The sequence below is a fragment of the Strigops habroptila genome, chromosome 8, assembly GCF_004027225.2.
Source record: "Strigops habroptila isolate Jane chromosome 8, bStrHab1.2.pri, whole genome shotgun sequence".
Taxonomy (NCBI): domain Eukaryota; kingdom Metazoa; phylum Chordata; class Aves; order Psittaciformes; family Psittacidae; genus Strigops; species Strigops habroptila.
The window spans coordinates 9,572,824-9,591,650 of record NC_044284.2 but is presented as its reverse complement, the minus strand read 5'-3'; the positions used below and the strand labels follow the sequence as shown (position 1 = coordinate 9,591,650).

The following is an 18,827-nucleotide window of genomic DNA, read 5'->3' as shown; positions in this document are numbered from 1 at the left end:
TGTTTACAGGTTATGTGGTTTATTTGTAGCATGGTCCTATACTAGGCCTTATAGGCAAGAAATAATATTCTGTTACGCTGAGATGCTTTACAGCCTTGTAGAAAATAAAATGGTCCACGGTCAGATGGACCAAGGTCAGATAACTCTTATCTTTGAACTGTAAAATGACTGAGTTGGTTGGGGTGAGGGGTGGGAGGGGACAGAAAAAGGTGTTTTAACAATCATTGTAGTGATACAGTTCTGTCATTTCAGCTTTACTGCAGCATATTCACAGTGCCTGTTTTGGTTTGCTCTGTATTTGGATAGTTTTTCTTTGAACACGGTAAAATTATAACAACATCATCATTGCTTCCACTCATTTGCATCTTGCTCCAGTGCTCACAGATTAAGCTGATTCAGCTCTGTTTTTCCTGTTCTATTCTTTGCACACTCAGTGCCTGATTTTACCCCCCCCAAAGGCTTCCTTAGAACTCAATGGGAATTCTTTGTTATTACAAAAAGAGAGGTTTAACTCCAAGCTTTTGCATGCTCTAGTTATCTTGAAGTCTGTAAATCTCTTCTAATTAGCAAGCTAAGCAAATGCTTGTGTTTGTTCCTATTCTAGTGAATGCAGTCGGCTGCAGGCTATTTTAGCATTCCTGATGCTTACTGATATGTGTGCCTGTGTTTGCGTCTGTGCCTGTATATCTGTGTGTCTGTCAGTAACTAAAATGAACACACATAGCACCAGTAAGTTCACGGGAAGTAGCAATAGTCAAAATTTAAGTTTAAATCACAATTTATACTTGCTTTTAGTCTTAGCACTTAAGCTTGCTAAATATAATTAATCTTGTAGAAACAAAAAGCGAAACTAACTCTGCTGTAGTGATGTATGTTTCCAGATCTCAGTCAGGATTTGGACCCATTTTTGGATCAGTGGAGAACTTCAGTCTGCTATGGTGATGAGATTGTTAAACGAAACAAACTTCAGGTATAATAACATTGTATTAGGCTTTGTAAGAAATTTAATATGATGACAGCAAAGAGGTTTAATACCTCTTGAACTTGTGGACTTAGTCTTGTTGACTTACAAGCTGCTTACATGTTTAATAAGTGCTGAAGTTGATTCATGCATTAAAGAAGTAGCAGTCAGGCTAAGGGCTTCGTGTTGGAGGTAAGCGGAGAAGAACAACACAGTCAGCAGCCTCTGTCTCTCTTTTTCTTTTTTCCCCTCCCCTCTTTCCTTTGGGACTGCATTTAAGGATAAATGGACCTTAAAGAATAATGCTTTGAACAGCAGCCTTCCAGCCAGGGCCTGCAGCAAGAATGCATGCTTCTGAGAGGGCCAGCGTTGTTAGTCATTGAGTTACAAGGAAAAATGTTATTGTGTTCAAAGCCAGTAAAATATGGGTCTAATTAAAGGCAGAAACGTAATGTCCATGAATAGCTGTGACTATTACAGGGCAATATTTGCCTCGCTGCAGGTGACTGCTATGAATTCTTCTACATGCTCCCAGCTCTGCGTGTTTTAACAGATGCTTACAGAGCAGTTTGTGTATTTTCCAGATCAGTTGGTCTTACCTACTAAAAGATGATGGAGCGTCAGAAATCTCTTAAAAAATCTAGATTTTCCTAAAGAAATTTGTTGCAAAGATGTGGCTTTCATTGTTAGAGGATGTTTTTAAGGACTTTTAATTTATTTTTTTTTTTAATGCACACATGTATGTGTGTGGAAACACATACACAGTTTTCTTCAGATTTTGGATTTTAAATGTGTTTCATAGAATCCAGAAGGTTGTCTCTTCTCTGTCAATATTTGTGACTGGTTAATGATCAACCCCTTGACCTCCTGGCTGTTCCTGGTGTACATCCAAATCTCTGTCCTGTCTTTCCCTAAAAAAAATAAAGAAAAAAAGTGAGTATAATTGCATGGTTCTGTATAAAGTGAATGCATTCTGGATCCTGTGGGTTTGGCAGAATGATCCAGGTAGCAAAAAGGAATGTGCTGTCAAATCCTGGTAAATTGTTTGGCCTGGGAAGGGAATGCGAAGAAACAGAAACTTCTGTCTTGTAACTTTTACCTCCAGGTATGTGGTGATGGTTTCCTCACTGGGGTGTGCGTACATGGGCTGACTTGACAAGGCCATGAGAAGCTGCAGAGTGCAGCTCAGCCCTCAGCCTGGGATCCTTTGCAGTTTAAACAAGGCTGTAACTGGAACTGGCTTCTGCTCAGTTTGGGCCTCATCCACACCTCCCGTGTTCACTATAGGGGTTTTATTCCTTCTTTGGGCTTCAGATCAGGCCCTGCCCCACATCCTGGGCTAGGTCAATCTCTGCACATTGCCTTGCATACTGTTGGGGTTCCTGTTGTTGTGTGCAGTATCGGTGTGGCTTGAAGGAACAGTGGGCATCAGATCAAAAGGAACTGCGTAGAATTTGCTTTCTTTGTCCCTTCTCTTGCCTTCTTGCTTCTAACTTCTGTATTGCAGGTTAATTCACCCTTGGTTTTGTGACACCACTTAGATTTATATTGTATTATATTATATTATATTTATATTTATTATATTACATAATATTGTATTATATTCCAAAATACACCAATTTCATGTTTCTTTTCCCTCTGAAGGGACTCAGCAGGAAGTCAGAGCATTCTGAATGCACACTAAAATGGAGAGCCGTTCCTCAATTGTGATGTTTCTCCTGCTGATGTGCTCCCTCAACAGCAGCTGTCCATTTGCACATTCAGGTAGGTACTTCTGAATTACGTTTTTAACTTTGTTGTCTTATTGTGACAATCTTACATTTAAACTGAAACCACCTCCCTTTTCTGCACGCGAAGTCCTGTGCGTTGCAGAAGCTACTTCCAGAAATACACATGAAAAAATGAATATTCATATATTTATTTCCAAGGGAAATCAGCCTTTTTTAACTTCCTACTTAGACCACTAAGAACTTTGCTGTTGCAGAGCATTCTCTATGTGACACTGAACCCAATATCTGAACTATTTTTGTATGGCAAAGTTTTCCAATTTGGGAAGCTAAAATTAGTCACTTCCAACGTGTGTTCCTGGACCTCGTGTTGATTTTACTACAACTACACAAGGTTAGGAGATGGCTTCAGAGAGCTTTAGAACAAGAGTGAGACTGTGCAGGACCTCAGGAATCATTATGGCTGTCCTTGCAGAGGAGGAAGAGCAGAAGTAGAAGTGGTATCTGCAAACCAGAAGGCTTTACACAGGCATATCCTCTATGTGGGAAACCTGCTTACAATAGACAAATCAGTTAAAGATGACCCCATAACTCGAGGAGGGGTGAAGGGCAGTTTCACTGATGTAAGCGAAAGACATTTTCCCCATTACCAGGCAGCAGGATATGTTCAAAGTTTTTCTCAGCAAGAGTTTTTGTGGGCTGCTTCTAATTGCCTAGAAATGAAGCAATTTCATATTATTCTAGAATTTCAGTCATTGCTGTAGATGCTGATCCTGCAACCACAAGGAAACGTGTGTCTTTGTGGGCCATCTCCAAAGCTGGGTTCTTTGTCAGGTTTTCACTTGTCTAGGACTCTAAACAATGACTAGGGAAAGAGAGTGCTGTTAAGTTTTATTAGGCTTTGTCAGGATTGCAAAGTGAGCTTTATTGAAACTCTTTAAACTCTTAACAGCAGTTTTTCAATCTATCAGGTGGGTGGGTTTGGATATAGGGACACACTTCTGGAGATTTAATAGAAAGGCAAAAACCTCCATCTTCTCTAAATAGTGGTGGCACATGGTATCAGTACATCCACAGGGGCTGTGAGCCCTCATTTTCCTTCAGAGCATCCTGACTGGAACATCCTGGGAGCACTGTGCTTCAGCTAGAGGTGCCATGTGGAGCAGCGGGGGGTATGTGGGGAGGACCTTACTGCCATATTCCTCTTCTAGCCGCTCGTCCCTCAATTTATTGGCATTGCAGGAGGGCAGATAGCTTAGTGGAATGAAGTTGTGATGAACTAAATGTAACTACAAACCTGACAGTTCATATATTTCATTTAATGAAGGGGCGGTGTCTGTCCTGTTGTGCCCTGTAGCTACCTGGAAAGCACAGATATTACTGAATATCTAACAAAGCTGACACCAAATACAAACCAGACCTCTCCCTTCAGCTTTATTTCTGCATGCACACACAGGCAACTAACAGTTGTTGTGGATCAGGGCGGTTAGGCAGAAAAATATAACCAGCCTCTCTGCCATACTCAAAGAGTCTTGTGGAGTAAAACATGATTTGTGCACTTAACTGTAAGTCTGTTGATCCGCTAAAAGAAAGCTTAAACTGCTCATGTCTTTTGTTGGAACACAGGCTCGTTTTATTTTCTTTTGGGCTGTTCATATAGATTCCCACTCCCTTTCTCTGTGTTATTTACTCAACTGGAGCATGCATGACTGTGACTGCAGTGGTGCCAGTTTGCTGTCTTCCAGTGTCACCTGTTCTATTTTGTTTTCTAGTGTTCATGAGGAAGGACGAAGCACACGAGGTGCTCAAAGTCCATAAACGCGCCAACTATTTTCTAGAAGAGATTCGTCCAGGGAACCTGGAGAGAGAATGCAACGAGGAGAAGTGTTCCTTTGAGGAGGCCAAGGAGATCTTCCACTCACAGGAGAAAACGGTGAGGAACTTTACTTTAGGCAAAACAGAGGAAAGGCAACAGTGGCTGGTGCTGAGGATCTTGCAGCAGCACATTCTGGGGGCGAGGTGGGGTGTCACAGACCTTCCCCTGGCTGGAGCGTTTATGGATCTAAGCTTTCAGTTTAATTCTCATTCCAGCACAACCCAGTTCATGCACTCTGCAGCTGGTCCATGGCACAAACAAAAGTGAGCTGCATGGTGATGATCAGATCGGCTCTGAGAATGTTTTATGGTTCTAATCAAAATGTTAATTTACATGCACCCTAAAACCCCACAATATAATTTCCTAAATTATATCCTCAGTAACCAGTATGAGCACTTACTGACTGCTTTCTTCATTTGTGATTTGTTGCAGATGGAGTTTTGGTTCAATTACAGAGGTAGGCAAATAAAGGAATTAAAACCAAAAAAGAATAATTTCTTGTGTCCCTTCTGGGTACAAAGAATTATGTGGCAGTTTAAAGCCAGGCTTCTCTTAATTATATTGTTTCTTATTTCTTCTTCTTAGGTTTAAATCCATGTAATACAAATCCCTGTAACAACGGTGGAGTCTGCAAAATAAGACACTACAATTACTTTTGCATCTGCCCCCCAAAATTTGGAGGAGACAACTGTGAAAAAGGTGAGTACAGGGCACACTGACATTCACTCTGAAGAATTAAGGCTGGCATTTGTTCATTGGATACTTGAGCTGAATCTTTGCATGGGCTTCTCATTGAGGTTTTCAGTGGTGACTTTATCTGTCTGATCCAGAGCTGGTCAGCTGTTAAAGATTCATACATTAGAACAGTGTTTTCTTACATGACAAATTGGGGAACCACCACCCTGGGAGGGAATTATGGTGTGACAGCAGCTGTAGCTGCTTCTGGCTCTGCTGTGTGGAAGAAGAGGGTAACACCACCTCCTGTCATACAGCTGTGGCAGTCCTGGTCCTCCACTCATCGGTGCAAGCCCTGAGGAAGGGTGGCCGCCTCCCATCTTCTCCCAAGAAAGGATAGGGAATTACCTCTTGTTATCACTTCAGAGTGAAAAGTCTAGTGACTAAGGCCACAGACACCTGCACTGGAGGTGGTTCCTGGCGAGGCCCTCTTCTTTTTATAACTTTTTTGAGTAGATGCATCAAGCCAAAGCTTAGTGTAAAACAAAAACAAATCTAAAACTGTATTATGTTGTAATATACCAGTAATGAAAAATGAATTGGAAAAACTGCCTCCCTTTTATCAGATTTTTGGTCCTCTGATTTAGTGTATCAGATTTGAAAATGACTGAGGCATGAAATACAGTGAAAGCCAAACTAACATAAGTAGTTTTTTTCCCCAAAATACTTTTCTCGACCTTTCCTTTTTACAGTGAAGCAATGAAACATGTTTGTTTAATGGAGCAATGTAGAAAAACACTCAGTCAATTTCTCATAGACTTGGCCTCCACCAAAATGCCCAGTACTTTCCATCTGTCATGATAGACCAAGTTTGATCTGCAGGCAGATGAAAAATGGATGCATTTAGAAGCGCTTGCTCTTCCAGGTATTTTCTTGCCCCTGCTTTACGGGCAGAAAGGCCTCAGGACAAAACTGGCAAAGGAGAAATGGTAGAAACAGGCAAGCAACAGACAAAAGGCCATGGTTTGGTTTGTTACAAATCAGTGAGGTTTTCTGGAGCTATGAGGTAGTTCCCTCCATTCCCCTGTGAAATTTCAGCAGGGTTTTTTTCCTGCTTTCTTTCCGTATAACAGTGGTGCAAGAAGCTGCTCAGGGGTCCATGCATAGCAATAACCTGTGTGTTTCCATGGCAGAGAAGTTTGAGTGCTGGTACAAGAACGGCGGGTGCTGGCAGTACTGCAGGGACAGCAGCGCCTTTCACGTGGTGTGTTCCTGTGCCAAAGATTACACCCTGCACGAGGATGGGAAGAGATGCGTGCAAGCAGGTAACGCGTGGTCCGCTTGGAGTTAGGATCCTGGAACCATAGAATGGTTTGGGTCAGAGTTATTCCTGAGCTCTTACAGGAGCGTTGAATCCTGTTCCTTTGTGTTGGGAGTTTGACATGACCTAAACTCACATCTTTATTTGTGTCTGCCTTCCCTCCAGCACCGTTTCCTTGTGGCCTGATTAAAGCCAGGCAGGCTCTGGAGGAAGAGCGGCTGGGGCTGGAAAGACTCCCGAGGGGACTGCGTGAGCATGGGGACGATGAGGCCAAGAGGAATGAGAGCACAGAGGGCACAGTTAGGCAAATGGAGCTGAACCAAAGCGCTGCTGGGGAAAATGAGACCTTAAAGGATGGCTTTGGGCAGAGCACGCACACAGAGGGTGACACGGGACAAGCGGAGGTGACAGGGAACAAAACCCTGGTGGATTCTGTGACACAGATGCCACTGGGGGCGGGTGTCCCTGTGCATGGTGGGGCAGTGGGGGGCACCCCCAGGCCTGGAGAGCCTGGGAGAGGCCCGGCTCCATGGCATGAGCCCACCCAGGGCCCTGTGTGGCAGGAGGAGACCACAGAGCCTGCTGCCAGGCAGGAAGAAGTGCTGGAAAATGCCATCCCAACAGCGCGGGCCGGGCTTCATTGGAGCAGTGACCGGGGACGTGTTTCAGACATGCCTCAGTTTGTCCAGATAAATGTCAGCTCTACTTTACAGCACAATGGCTCCAGGATAACGGGAGGAACTTTGTGTCATCGTGGACACTGCCCCTGGCAGGTAATACTTGTCTGGCCATAAATACCACATTTGTATACTTTGAATGCTTTCTTACTTTGTCATCACTGGTTGCAGCTGGAGCAGAGTTCATCAAGCCAAGGTTTTTCAGGGCGAGAGACATCTAGACACACGTATTCCTCAAACTTCTGCAGGTCTTTTTGATGATAACACACCTTAGTTGCCTTTTTTTATCATTGCTCCCCCTATCCTATCCTAGATGCAGGTGCTTTTATTGTCTCAGCTTAATGCTTTCTGTCTTAATTCTGTCAGTCGGGTCTCCTGCTCTGTCATTCAGGTTGTTTCTCAGTGTTGTTGGTGAAAAGCTGTCCTTCCCTTTGGAATGGCTGCTGCTATTTTTCACAAACATTTTCCTATCACCAGGTGAGATTCTCCATTAGACTGCTCAGCTTTTCCAACTTGCTGACAGTAAGGAAGGTAAAATTGAGAGCACTCAGATAGGAAGGTGGGAATCCCCCTTCAGGAGTCCCCCTGAAGTGTTTCTTTTATTTCCACCTTCTTTGTTTGGGATTTTGGTTTGGTTTTGGTTTTTTTTTTTTGGGGGGGGGGGGGCGGAAGGAGGGTTGTTGTTTTGCTTTTTTGTTTGTGAGGGTCTTTTTTGTTTGGGTGTTTTTTGTGTGTGTTTGTGGGTTTTTTACCTGGTTTTTTTGGTTTTTGGTTCTTTTTTCTTTGGTTTTTTGTTTTGCTTGTTTGTTTCTTGTTGGTGTTTTGTGTGTGTGTGTTTTGCTTTTTGGGGTTTTTTTTTTTAATCTTGGTTTGGGGCTTTTTGTGTCTCTTTTGTTATTAATTTTTCACTTATTGTCTCCATCTCATCAGTGCACTGTTATGTAGGGGCTTGTTAACAGACTGATCTAAAGCAGCTGTGGTTACTGCCGGTGTTTTAGTGCTGTCACACAAGATGACTTCCCTCTTGCACCCATCAGGAGGTATTTTACAGGGAGGAACAGGAGGCTTGACCTGTGTGGACCCCGCGGCCCCTGTGCAACCCTGCAGTTATGTTACTTCCTAGGAAATTGTGCAGAGTTTAAGTCAAAATGGCTTCTGGTGTAAAACCATATGCCATATTACGGTGTAAAATGTGACACTGCACCAGAACTCGTGTTGTGCCTTTTTGTGATTTTTTCATGATTAACTTCACAGAAACTGCAGAGTACCAAAATTTAAGCTTTCCCTGCAGGTTAACATGAAATAACAGCTTCAGGGAGGAGTTTAATTGAAGAGAGGTGGAGGCATTACTGGAACTTATAATTCTGAATAGACAAGACAAAAACATCTGACTGACAGGAGCAGCACGTTTTTACTTCTCCATTTTCTACTGTGTAGAAAATGCCAGATTTTATTACCAATAAATGAAAACCAACAAAGTTTCTCAGTCTGCACTTACTTGCACTTTCATTTGACAGCTGGGAGAATGAAAAACTGTTTTCTAGCCCTTCTTCATGTAGACAAATGCTGCTCTCTTCTTTTTTAACCAGAGTACCAGTGAAATACACCTTGTGTTACCCTTCTCCCCCACCCCCCAGAAAATGTGAAGCCACATGATAAATCACACTCATTTCCTTAAAGGAATGCCAGTCAGCATAGCTCTAATTCTGTTGGATTTGGCAAGCCTGGTTCATCGTCACATTCTGCTCCATTGTCACAGATGTGCAACCGTTTTATTTTATGACTGCTTTAACAGCCTCGCTATATTTGCTGCACCACAGGCATTGCCAGAAGTGGTGTTTTCAAGATACAGAGTTTGAACCCATCCTGCGTGAGACTGATGGTGTGCACACAAACGCAGCAGATCCCTGGTGACATGCTGTTCTTCCTCCTACAGGTTTTAATCCGGAATAGCAAAGACATTGGTTTCTGTGGAGGGAGTTTAATCGGCAGCCGCTGGGTGGTCACTGCTGCTCACTGCCTCGATCTCGTCAGGCCACACCATGTCACCGTAGGTGAGTACAGTTTGTGTATGGTAGGAACACGGGGGAATCTCTGATGTAAGATGCACTTTGCATTGGACTTGAACAGAATAAGATATGGTTAAGAAACAGACATCGCATCCTACCCAACGTGGATGTACAGACCACTTCCTTTTACTGGCGACCTCTAAGCGTGAAGGGGCTCCAGCTGCTCCCTTTTGCTCTCATGGCGACCCTGGGACCACAAGGCAGATCTGTCTTTTTCTGTCACTCATTTTGGCAAACTCATCATGCCAGGAGACTGAGCACACCTCAGGGTGCACCTTAGAAGGAAGGGGGATTCCTATAGTTGATGGTCTGCTCTCCAGTCAGGTTTGGTTTTTAATCAGCCTTATGATTAGTTTCCTGCTGTTAACTGCTCCTGCAGCACTAGTTACAGTGGCAGGGATTGGAACCCCTTGCAGCTTAGACACACTGTTCAAAAAACAGTGCTTACTAAAAACCATTGTTATTTATGGCAAAATCCCTACCCCAGAAGCCACGTTCTCTGGGTGTGCCTATTCCTCCAGTCAGTAACTTTGTTTTGCTCTTAAAGGACAAACTGGGAAGCTCTATTTGTCCAATCACATGTGCAGCCTAAGAAATTACTGTCCCAGAGCATGATTTGGTTTGGTCTGTCCTGCCTTGGGACAAGAGGTCAAAGCACTAATTCACTCCCCTTCCTGCTATAGCACAGAGGCTGTTTACAGTTTGCTTAACATTTTAACTTCTTGTGACTACAGGAGACTTTGACAAGTATCAAAGAGAATTTAAAGAACAGAAGATTTCTGTGGAACGGAGCTGGACACATCCACATTATGATTCAAATGACTACAACAGCGACATTGCCTTGTTGTACCTGAGCAGTGCCGTTGTTTTTAACGAGTATGCAATTCCCATCTGCCTCCCGAGCCCCAGCCTGGCCACCCTGCTATCCGAAGAAGGAAGAATAGGGATGGTAAGTGGCTGGGGTGCCACTCACGACAGGGGTTCGACTCTGCGCTTCCTCATGAAAGTCCGTCTGCCCATTGTGAACATGGAGACCTGCCAGCGCTCAATGGACAGGCTGGTCACTGATAACATGTTCTGTGCAGGGCACCACACCGAAGTGGCAGACGCCTGCAAAGGGGACAGCGGTGGCCCTTTCACCGTGTCTCACCACAACACCTGGTTTCTCTTGGGGATTGTGAGCTGGGGAGAGGGCTGTGCTGAAAAAGGGAAATACGGTGTGTACACCAGGGTGTCCAACTACATCCCCTGGATTAAAGAGATTGTCGAGAGCGTAGCAGATTCTGAAAACTTCTCCATTAACTTTTCTTAGTGCCTTTGAAATCAGGAACAATTCTCTTAGTACAGTGTTTCAGTCTAAGACACTGTGCAGTTCCTGGCCTTAATGGTGTAAAACCAAGATTATCTTCAAAGAAATTTTGAGTCTGTTTGTTTACCATAAATGGTTAAATTGTTCATTTGACTAGTACCAAAATACTTGTGTATAATAAAGAACTATTCTGCAAACAACAAAGGAGGTGACTACACCCTTTCTTAATGTAAGTTCCAACCAGAAATGTTTTTTGTTTTAGAGAGAAAAAGTGCCTTCCATTTCCCAGCCTACGTACATCTCAAAGAAACAGGCAAACAGTCCTCTATGTGAATTACCTGTGCATTTCTGGTAGTGCTGGCTGGCCTCCAGTTCTGAAGCACTGTGCTGAACACAGCACTCAGGGATCTGTGACGTTTTGTCACCAACTACACCAGTTACCTCGGGTACAATTCAGTGTACAAATGTTTTCTGATACAAACCCAAACTCTGTATGGAATCCTGTATTACAAACGGCACTGGAAAAACCGCCCAGGAGGGAATCCCCCTGCTGCAGGACTATATGGAATGAAATACTTGTGAACACACTTTATGGGGAAAAGACAACACACCACCAAAGCAATAAACAGCTTTTCCATCATCCTAAACTAAAATGCAGGTTGATGGTGTGCACCCAGCCAGCCCTCCAAGAGGCTAATTCCCCCACACATCAAAAGCAGCGCTTAATGCCAAAAATGTAAGTGAAATAAAATACTGGTGAGCCAGACTAATATCCTTCAGCTAATCACCCCTTTGACTACCTACACTGTTGCTGCTTTCTGCTGCAACTAACAGGTGCTCTTTGTGACCCATGTCAAAAGAACTTTTGATTTTGTGACCTTTCTTATAATTCTCTAAAGTTTTAATGTAAAACAACCCAGCACTCGCAGTGATGAGTGGTTTTCCTCCTCAGCTTTGATCAAAGCCTTGTCAAAGGCCATTACCACCACCATTGCACAAGAAGCCTTTTTTGTTTGCCTCCAGAGAACAGGTGATGCTAAGCTATTAATTTTGTGGCAACAAACTGTAATTAAAGAGCTCACATGACCACCAGGGCCAATACTTCAAGGAAACAGCTCTTTGGATTTAAGAGTAGCCCACAACCCCAGAACTACCAAAAATAAAGTCTGGGGGGAGGGTGCAGCAACATGACACCAAAACCAAACCCTTGAAACTCTTGGCATGCTAAAAAACACACACCTGAGGTCAGTTCCTGTGTCATAAGCATACCTGGAAAGAGCAGGTGCAGTTGTCTTCCAGCTCTGCTCGTCTTCTCTTGAGCCTTCCATCATGCTTTCATGAACAATGAAACCCTCTGAGTGGAAGATGGTCATTATTTCTTATCAAAAACACCACACAGGGATCTCCAAAGACAGACCAACTGATTAATAAAGCTCTGAATGAAGAGGGGACAGACAGTGGTAAACAGCAAACTAACAGTTACCAGCTTTTCCACAGCGCAGGTGGTCTGCAAATACATTCTCTTGAGCAATCAACAAAGAGGCCCCCCCCCCCAAAAAAAACAGAAGATGTTTTATTGTTGCAATACAACAAATACATGATCTGTACAAAGGACACAACAGAGCAAGTTTAAATAAAATCAGGAGAAAGAAGTCTCATATTCACAGTCCTCAGACATCATCTTATACCAGAACCTGAACCAACAATTTAAAGATTCACTAAAAAAAAAAAAAAAAAAAAAAACCCACCAAAAAAAAAAAAAAAACCCCAAACAAGCTGTTAAAAAATGTAAAGGTCTCCAAAGAGTCTGTGGGTGTACTGTCTTACAGCAGAGGTCATGGGGTATTCTGTGAAGGGTCACAATGGCATCTTATTGCCCTCAATGCTGATTTTCACTGCATGGGCCGATCTGCTTTTTTTCCTGATATCAGTGAATTTCCGCATCTGTTTGTCCAGTCGACTCACCCCTTTCTTAGAGGTCCCCTGGAACTTAAAAAATATATCATTAAATAATAAAAACTAGTAATTACCACTGAAAAAAAGCAGACGTCCCAGAGATTCAAGAGAAGTGATGCATGCGAGGTTAAACCTGCAGGAGGGAGTGGATGAGGCCACTGGTTCCAACTGTGTGCGTGCGTGCACACGTGTCCTCCCCAGAAAGTGGAGAAAATGTTCCCCCAATTTACACACTGCATGTATCATAGAACACAGACTGGTTTGGGTTGGAAGGGAGCCTAAAGACCATCTCATTCCACCCCCACCCCCGCCACAAACATCACACAGGAAAGCTTTCACATACACTACAGGGATTAATAACTAACATGTTAGTTGTTCACATGCCAGGTGAATTTACAGTTTGGAATAGTTCTGTAGCTCTATCAGCTGGAGCTCAGTGTCAGAAACAGGCTGCACCACAGTGTCACACATACAGGCTTCTGAGGGTGGGAGGGAGACTTTTAGGCATGAATACACTGTAATTAAAGCAAACTGATTTGACCTATCAATTCCAAACTGCAATTTATTTTAAAGGTCACTGATTAGTATTTATAAAGCAAGAGATTCTTGGGAAAAACAGGGTTTGGAGGAAGCAAAAGAAATGCCTAAGCTGACCATACAAGCTATTAGAAGAGTTATTGCATTTCATCCCTGTATTTTAACTGCAAATGAGAAACTGAGATGAGGCAGCAGTTATGTGTCACACATTAAATACAGTGATTCTATAAAGAAATGCCACTGAAGACAGCAAAGGACCTTCCAAACCAGAGCCATTACTTCCTAGAAAGCAATTTCCCCTAACTAGACAACAATAAATGATGAAAACTTCACACACCTTTTAAATTTGTGAGAAACAGAGCTATCCAGAACATGCTACTTAATACCCGACAAATAACATCTATTAGAAACTGAACCTCTTGTTCCCATCACTGAGGAAGGTGTGCTCCTGACATACTGATTTTAAATAAACTGTATTCCTAAAACTGTTCACTATTCATTGAAATTATACCTGGAATGTCACAGTGATTTTAAAGAAATTATCTATCTTTTTAAACAACTAAATATGAACTTTGTGCTAGCCTCTTCCTGTCACTATTAGTTTGTGGCAGCCCTGCTCACAGAACTGAAATGTGGACTAGAAACTGGCAAAACAATTCCCACATTGATGCACGTCATTGATCCATCTCCCTCCATACTGCATTCACAGTAGGGATGGTTCTTCCCCTGGTCTGCAGAGGTGTCACTCTGCCTCCTGCCAAACTCCCCTAAAGTCTCACATCACTCAACTTCCTTCAAAGAGCAGATGTAAAAATACCTTAGTTTGGGCCCATGAACATCAGCCACAGATGCTGGTACACAGTGACATGACGTACTCCGCTAAAGGCTAAGAATTCCTCTGTGTCAGTTCAGATGAATCTGGAAAACCTAATTACGTCACAGCAGCACTCAAAACCACAGGTGGTGCAAAGCTTTTTTTGAGTACAGGTATTTTCTTTGAACACCTGTCATTTGGGCACCCTGAAGCTGTCGAGGCAGGTATCATAGCAGATGTTATGTGCTACAGCCTATTTTTTCCTGTACAAGTTGCCTTTTAGGTCACTGTACAGATATGAGAGAATATGAGGAGAGTTTCCAAGTTTAATCAGTTAGGGTGTACACACTCCTTTCCTGTATGTGCAAACTGCCGACAGCTGAAGCACATGCACTGTTCACACCTCCCTTGAGGGATACCTCTCAAGCTTGGGGAAGGCAGAATGTCATGGCTACAGGGGCATCCTGTTGCCTTCAATGCTGAACTTGATGGCCCGATGCACTTTGCTGAGTCGTTTCTGTTCAGCAAACCGTCTCTTGTGTTTTTCCAAGCGACTAATACCTCTCTTAATAGTCCCGGGCTAGAAACAATATCTCAATTAATGCACAAAAGGAGAGAGAACAGCAGAAAGCACAGTAATTATTACTTCCATTTATGTGTGTTCTACCATGTACTCCGCTTTGAAATTAAACTGTACACGGTAGATGGATGAACCAAATAAAGCAAAGCAAAGGCCTCTACTGAAGCTGTTAACGTTTAGCAAAACCTCAAAGTTTTCCCAAATGGAAATATCATCAGAAGAACATGATACAAAAACTGGGAGGGGTATCAAAATATCAGTGACACACTTCTTATAAAATTGAAGCTTTAGTTCAAAATGCTCTAAAACAAGAGGCCTGTAATCAGATTCTCACCCTAAAGAGAAACTCTAGAAGTGTTAACATGAAAATCTAGTTTTGGTTAGAGAATCAAAGATACCCGAGTGAAAGTATTTGGTGAGCTCAAAACAGCCCACTTGAGAGCAGGACTTACTGTCTACTCAAATTAGAAGAGGCGCTTAAAAGAACTGTAGAGTAACCATGGCAATAAGGTGACAGATTCCCAGGCTTAATCAGAGACAGCTTAGGCACAGCCACAAGGAGAGCGCCAGTGCTTACCCTGGAGGACTCCATCTCCACATTCCACTTTGGCCTGACTACATAGTCCTTGTTGGAGGGCATCGGCACCCTTGCACGGGCACAGAACCCAGGGTCGCCAGGTCTAAGAGCCCTGTAGAAAAAGATGTGAGTGTTAAAGAGGCAAATCTTACACAGAAAGAATTACAAGTGATATAGCATGTTCTACCTCTGAAACACGACATGTAACTAGTGCCTCTAAAGCCTCAAAACAAATTGCAGATTATTGGTAGCGCCAAAATGCTTCTTTTCTAACCAAAATTTAAATAAATAAATAAATCCAACCTACTTTTCCTCTCCAGTGAGCACTTTCTCCAGGTCCCTCCGGGGAGTCTGACCACCAGAGCTGCAAGAAAAACAACATTTTATAGGCATTTATACACAGAGAAAAACAGTGATTTTAAAAGACAGTCAAGTATGGTAAAAGAAAAGAGAGAGGTCATAACTTCTTAGCCTTTTATTTCCCCAGTATTTACACACCGCTTGGATTTTCTGGATGAAGTGTTAGGCACAAAGGATTTCATGTTTCTGCCTGCTACCCCTACCTGCTCAACCTCCTTCGCTGAGGCATCTGCTCCAAATCTCTCTGTTCCCTCTCTTCTCTTGTCATGCCTTTGTAGTTTGAGGTAAGGCCAAAGATGGGTCGAGACCATTCATCTATTAAAAAGAATAAAACTGGTTAAACACTAGGCCTCCGAAGTTTACCTCCAAACCACCCTGGTGCCCAAGGACAGCTTTCAAAGTTTATGGCAAGTATTTATGCTTCCTTTCAACCAGTGATTTCTGAGCACTTAATATTTCAGCCATGTGGACAGTAAGAAAAAGCTTTCATCTATAAAGTCTCCTGCTGCTACCTGCTCTTTTAGAACATATCTGAGCTCTTAGAATCCTGGAGTGTCAGGAACTCCTGCACGCCACAGTGAATGCTATTTTAGAAATAGGCAAAACAGTTCCTAAAGAACACAACAAGCTTATAATCAGTTTGTAGTCCTTCAGGATGGGATACACTACACATGCACTACAGCTGTTCCAAGATCTCTCTGAAGTCCATAGAATAAAAAGTCTTCTGGCAGCACCTTCCTATTTTTGTAGTGTCTACAGGAGGCTTGGACAATTAGCCAAGAGAGAGCCTGGACAAAATAAATGCCATCCTCTGGTCTAGAACAAGAATGAAAGAAACAGGAAAGTAAAGTAACACGTAAAGTAAATGTAACAGTGTTTGTTAAGAGCCCTACAAACTAAGCAATGAACCAGATTAGTGAGATTCCTGTATTGCAGAATTAATTCTACTACAGATGACAGCAGAAAACATGCAACAGAAAGACCAATGCAGAAATTAAATGGTCAGTGAAATCTCACTGACGCAAGGCAAAGGGAGCTTTACATACTGATTAGCTTCCCTGCCATATCCTTGTTAGGTCTTGACTCTTTGGGGTGTTTGTAGAGGTACATCACAGCTCGTCCAATGCCACTGTGCTTCAGGGTCTCTTGGCTCACGCTGGGCAGCTACGAGATAAAGGAAAAGTCAGAAAACAGCAAGAAATTATGTCTGAACATTAATGCTGCCACTGAACTCTGCAAACACAGACCAAAACCCACCTTCACAATAAGCTTGGAAAAATTAGCTTTTTTCATTGTCCCACTAGGAAAGGGTTAAAGAACCAAACACCAAAACTGAGAAATTTGCTTTAACGTTACTGGGCTTTATACATAAAATCAAGTAGGTTTCCAGAACTATTTGCTCCAATATAAGCTCTTTTGCTTATATTACCCAAGAATGCAGCTACCGCCTTCAAAGCAGTTTTATAAAGATAGAGCATTTTACAAAGATAAAAACTTACATGGAAAAATCATTCAAGTAATTAGCTTAAGTCTACACTGAGCATGATGTGCTTTCTAGTGCACTGCACACTTTAAGAGGCCAAAAAAGAGAACAGACCATAAGAGAGGAAAACATAAGAGAGAAAAACACCAAATGACTGTTCACTAAACTTTACACATAAACCTGAAACAGACAGGCCGGGCCAAATAAACTGAACTCAGGCAGAACTCCTGCAAATTCCTAGCAAGGAGAAATGTATTTCTAGAGCATCAGTTGAATAAAGCCAGCTAGTGGTGCTTCAAGGAACATTTTGTTTCTACTTCACTATCAAGACTATGCCACGCTTATTTTATGAATGCAGAAAAGACAAATTAAAGTGACCAATCATAATGAATGAGCACTGAGAACAAAGGAAGTTAAAAGTGAGTAACTGGCACTTCATCAAGAAACTAGAAATGCCATGGCACATAAGTCCCTGAGAGAGGGCAGAGAACTTCATGTCTATAGTTCACCTGATACTCTCAGAAATGTCTTCTGGCCTGCTGGCAGCAGAGCTATTTGCTTTGCTGTGAACATGGGGAACACTTTCATAACAACAATTAAGACGCCTGAAGTTGCGTGGTCAAATTTTTGTTGGGCCTAGTCAAATCTTGTTTTGTGCTAGACAGCACATCTACAACGTAACACCCATTAAAAATGATGCAACTTATAAAAAAACATCTATTTTGCAGTTTGCTTCCTTATGTATTTCCCTGCACAATCCATTGGTAGCAGCTACAGTACCTTTATCACAGAATCATAGAACCGACTAGGTTGGAAAAGACCTTTAAGATCAGCAAATATTTTCCTAAAGCACACGATTGTAACACCATGGAGAAGCCACAAATGAAATATGGTCAAAAGTCAGTTTCAAACCTCTTGCAGGATCTTCAGCAGCTCCTCTCGTATCTTTAGTGCTGGCAGACTTCGGTCTGGAAGGGGAGAAAGCCACTCCTTGATGGCAGACATAACACCACTATCGATAAAAGTTTCTTTAAGGTCCTGCCTAGAAAGTTTCAAGTAAAGAGAAGCCACAGTCATGTAACACATCAAAATCTTAAGATGTGATGTTCCTTCAGCACAACTGTGCACCTGAGTTTGTTTCATGTTAAATTAACAGGTAAAATTACATAGAATTTTAGGTTTTTGAGGCCACCTAGCTCCAGCATTTACTTGGGAAAAAAAAGTGTTGCACTGCACGCTCAGTACAACTGTAGCGTCATTCCATGAATTCTACCAAATTCCCAATATTTCCCAAGATGATAATTAACTGGGAGAATGACAACTCACTTTTTAAGATGCATAACTACAGTTGGTAGCAAAGTTAATTTCTTTAGTGCTGGTTTCTTTTGTGTATTCAGCTGCCGGTCCTCCTGTAGGGAGTTGAAGAATCAGCACAAGTTAATCAAAAGAAGAAATCAGCAACTCTCATAGTTTACAAATATTTACAGGAAAAAGATTACCCTATTAAATGAGAAGTACAACTTTGGCAGGATTGCACTAACTTTGTGCCCCGCTCCAAATCCCTACAGCCCCAAACACATTATATTATGACTTCTCTTAAAAAAGGGTCCTCAGCTTAGTCAAAATTTTCCTTAAAAGCATCACCATTTGGAGATTCCCCCTAAAATTCCTCTTTTTTTTTCTAGTTCATGATTTAGGTTTATTGCAGTAAACTGGGCAAGTCCCCCATGCTAGCTATGCACACATAACCTGAAAACTTTGTTAGTAAGATCTCACCTGAACAACAGAAAAACAGCTAACCAAAACAACAGGATGTGAGAAAACAAATACTCACTTCAGCTAAGAATGTAACTGGATAACCTAGAGGTTCACCATGAAGCACAGTGCACGCAACATGAGACCACA

The 18,827-nt window shown here is 42.4% G+C and overlaps 2 protein-coding genes across 14 annotated transcripts in view; one reads left to right on the top strand and one right to left on the bottom strand.

Annotated features, from left to right (window-relative positions):
- The first annotated feature begins 188 nt into the window (after positions 1-188).
- The window catches only part of LOC115612094 (coagulation factor IX-like), a 23,686-nt gene continuing 5,047 nt past the window's right edge, over positions 189-18,827 (top strand). Inside the window, exons 1-10 of one of the 6 annotated variants that reach the window (XM_030495983.1) lie at positions 189-1,894; positions 2,606-2,725; positions 4,461-4,621; positions 4,997-5,021; positions 5,150-5,263; positions 6,433-6,564; positions 6,726-7,333; positions 9,174-9,291; positions 10,041-10,617; positions 13,957-13,962. In XM_030495983.1, the coding sequence (XP_030351843.1) occupies positions 2,635-2,725; positions 4,461-4,621; positions 4,997-5,021; positions 5,150-5,263; positions 6,433-6,564; positions 6,726-7,333; positions 9,174-9,291; positions 10,041-10,617; position 13,957 (1,827 nt within the window). In that variant the 5' untranslated portion in view covers positions 189-1,894; positions 2,606-2,634 and the 3' untranslated portion in view covers positions 13,958-13,962. The other 5 variants (XM_030495980.1, XM_032920149.1, XM_030495982.1 and 2 more) reach the window with 5 other exon arrangements.
- IWS1 (interacts with SUPT6H, CTD assembly factor 1) overlaps positions 12,020-18,827 on the bottom strand; it is a 21,554-nt gene continuing 14,746 nt past the window's right edge. For 4 of the 8 annotated variants that reach the window (XM_030495968.1, XM_030495970.1, XM_030495971.1 and 1 more), the window contains 7 exons: positions 18,249-18,331; positions 17,835-17,964; positions 16,486-16,603; positions 15,643-15,754; positions 15,387-15,443; positions 15,080-15,191; positions 12,077-12,604 (listed from right to left, as the gene is read on the bottom strand). In XM_030495968.1, the coding sequence (XP_030351828.1) occupies positions 12,473-12,604; positions 15,080-15,191; positions 15,387-15,443; positions 15,643-15,754; positions 16,486-16,603; positions 17,835-17,964; positions 18,249-18,331 (744 nt within the window). In that variant the 3' untranslated portion in view covers positions 12,077-12,472. Of the gene's footprint in view, positions 12,605-14,341; positions 14,503-15,079; positions 15,192-15,386; positions 15,444-15,642; positions 15,755-16,485; positions 16,604-17,834; positions 17,965-18,248; positions 18,332-18,827 lie in introns of all 8 variants that reach the window. The other 4 variants (XM_030495966.2, XM_030495965.1, XM_030495963.2 and 1 more) reach the window with 4 other exon arrangements.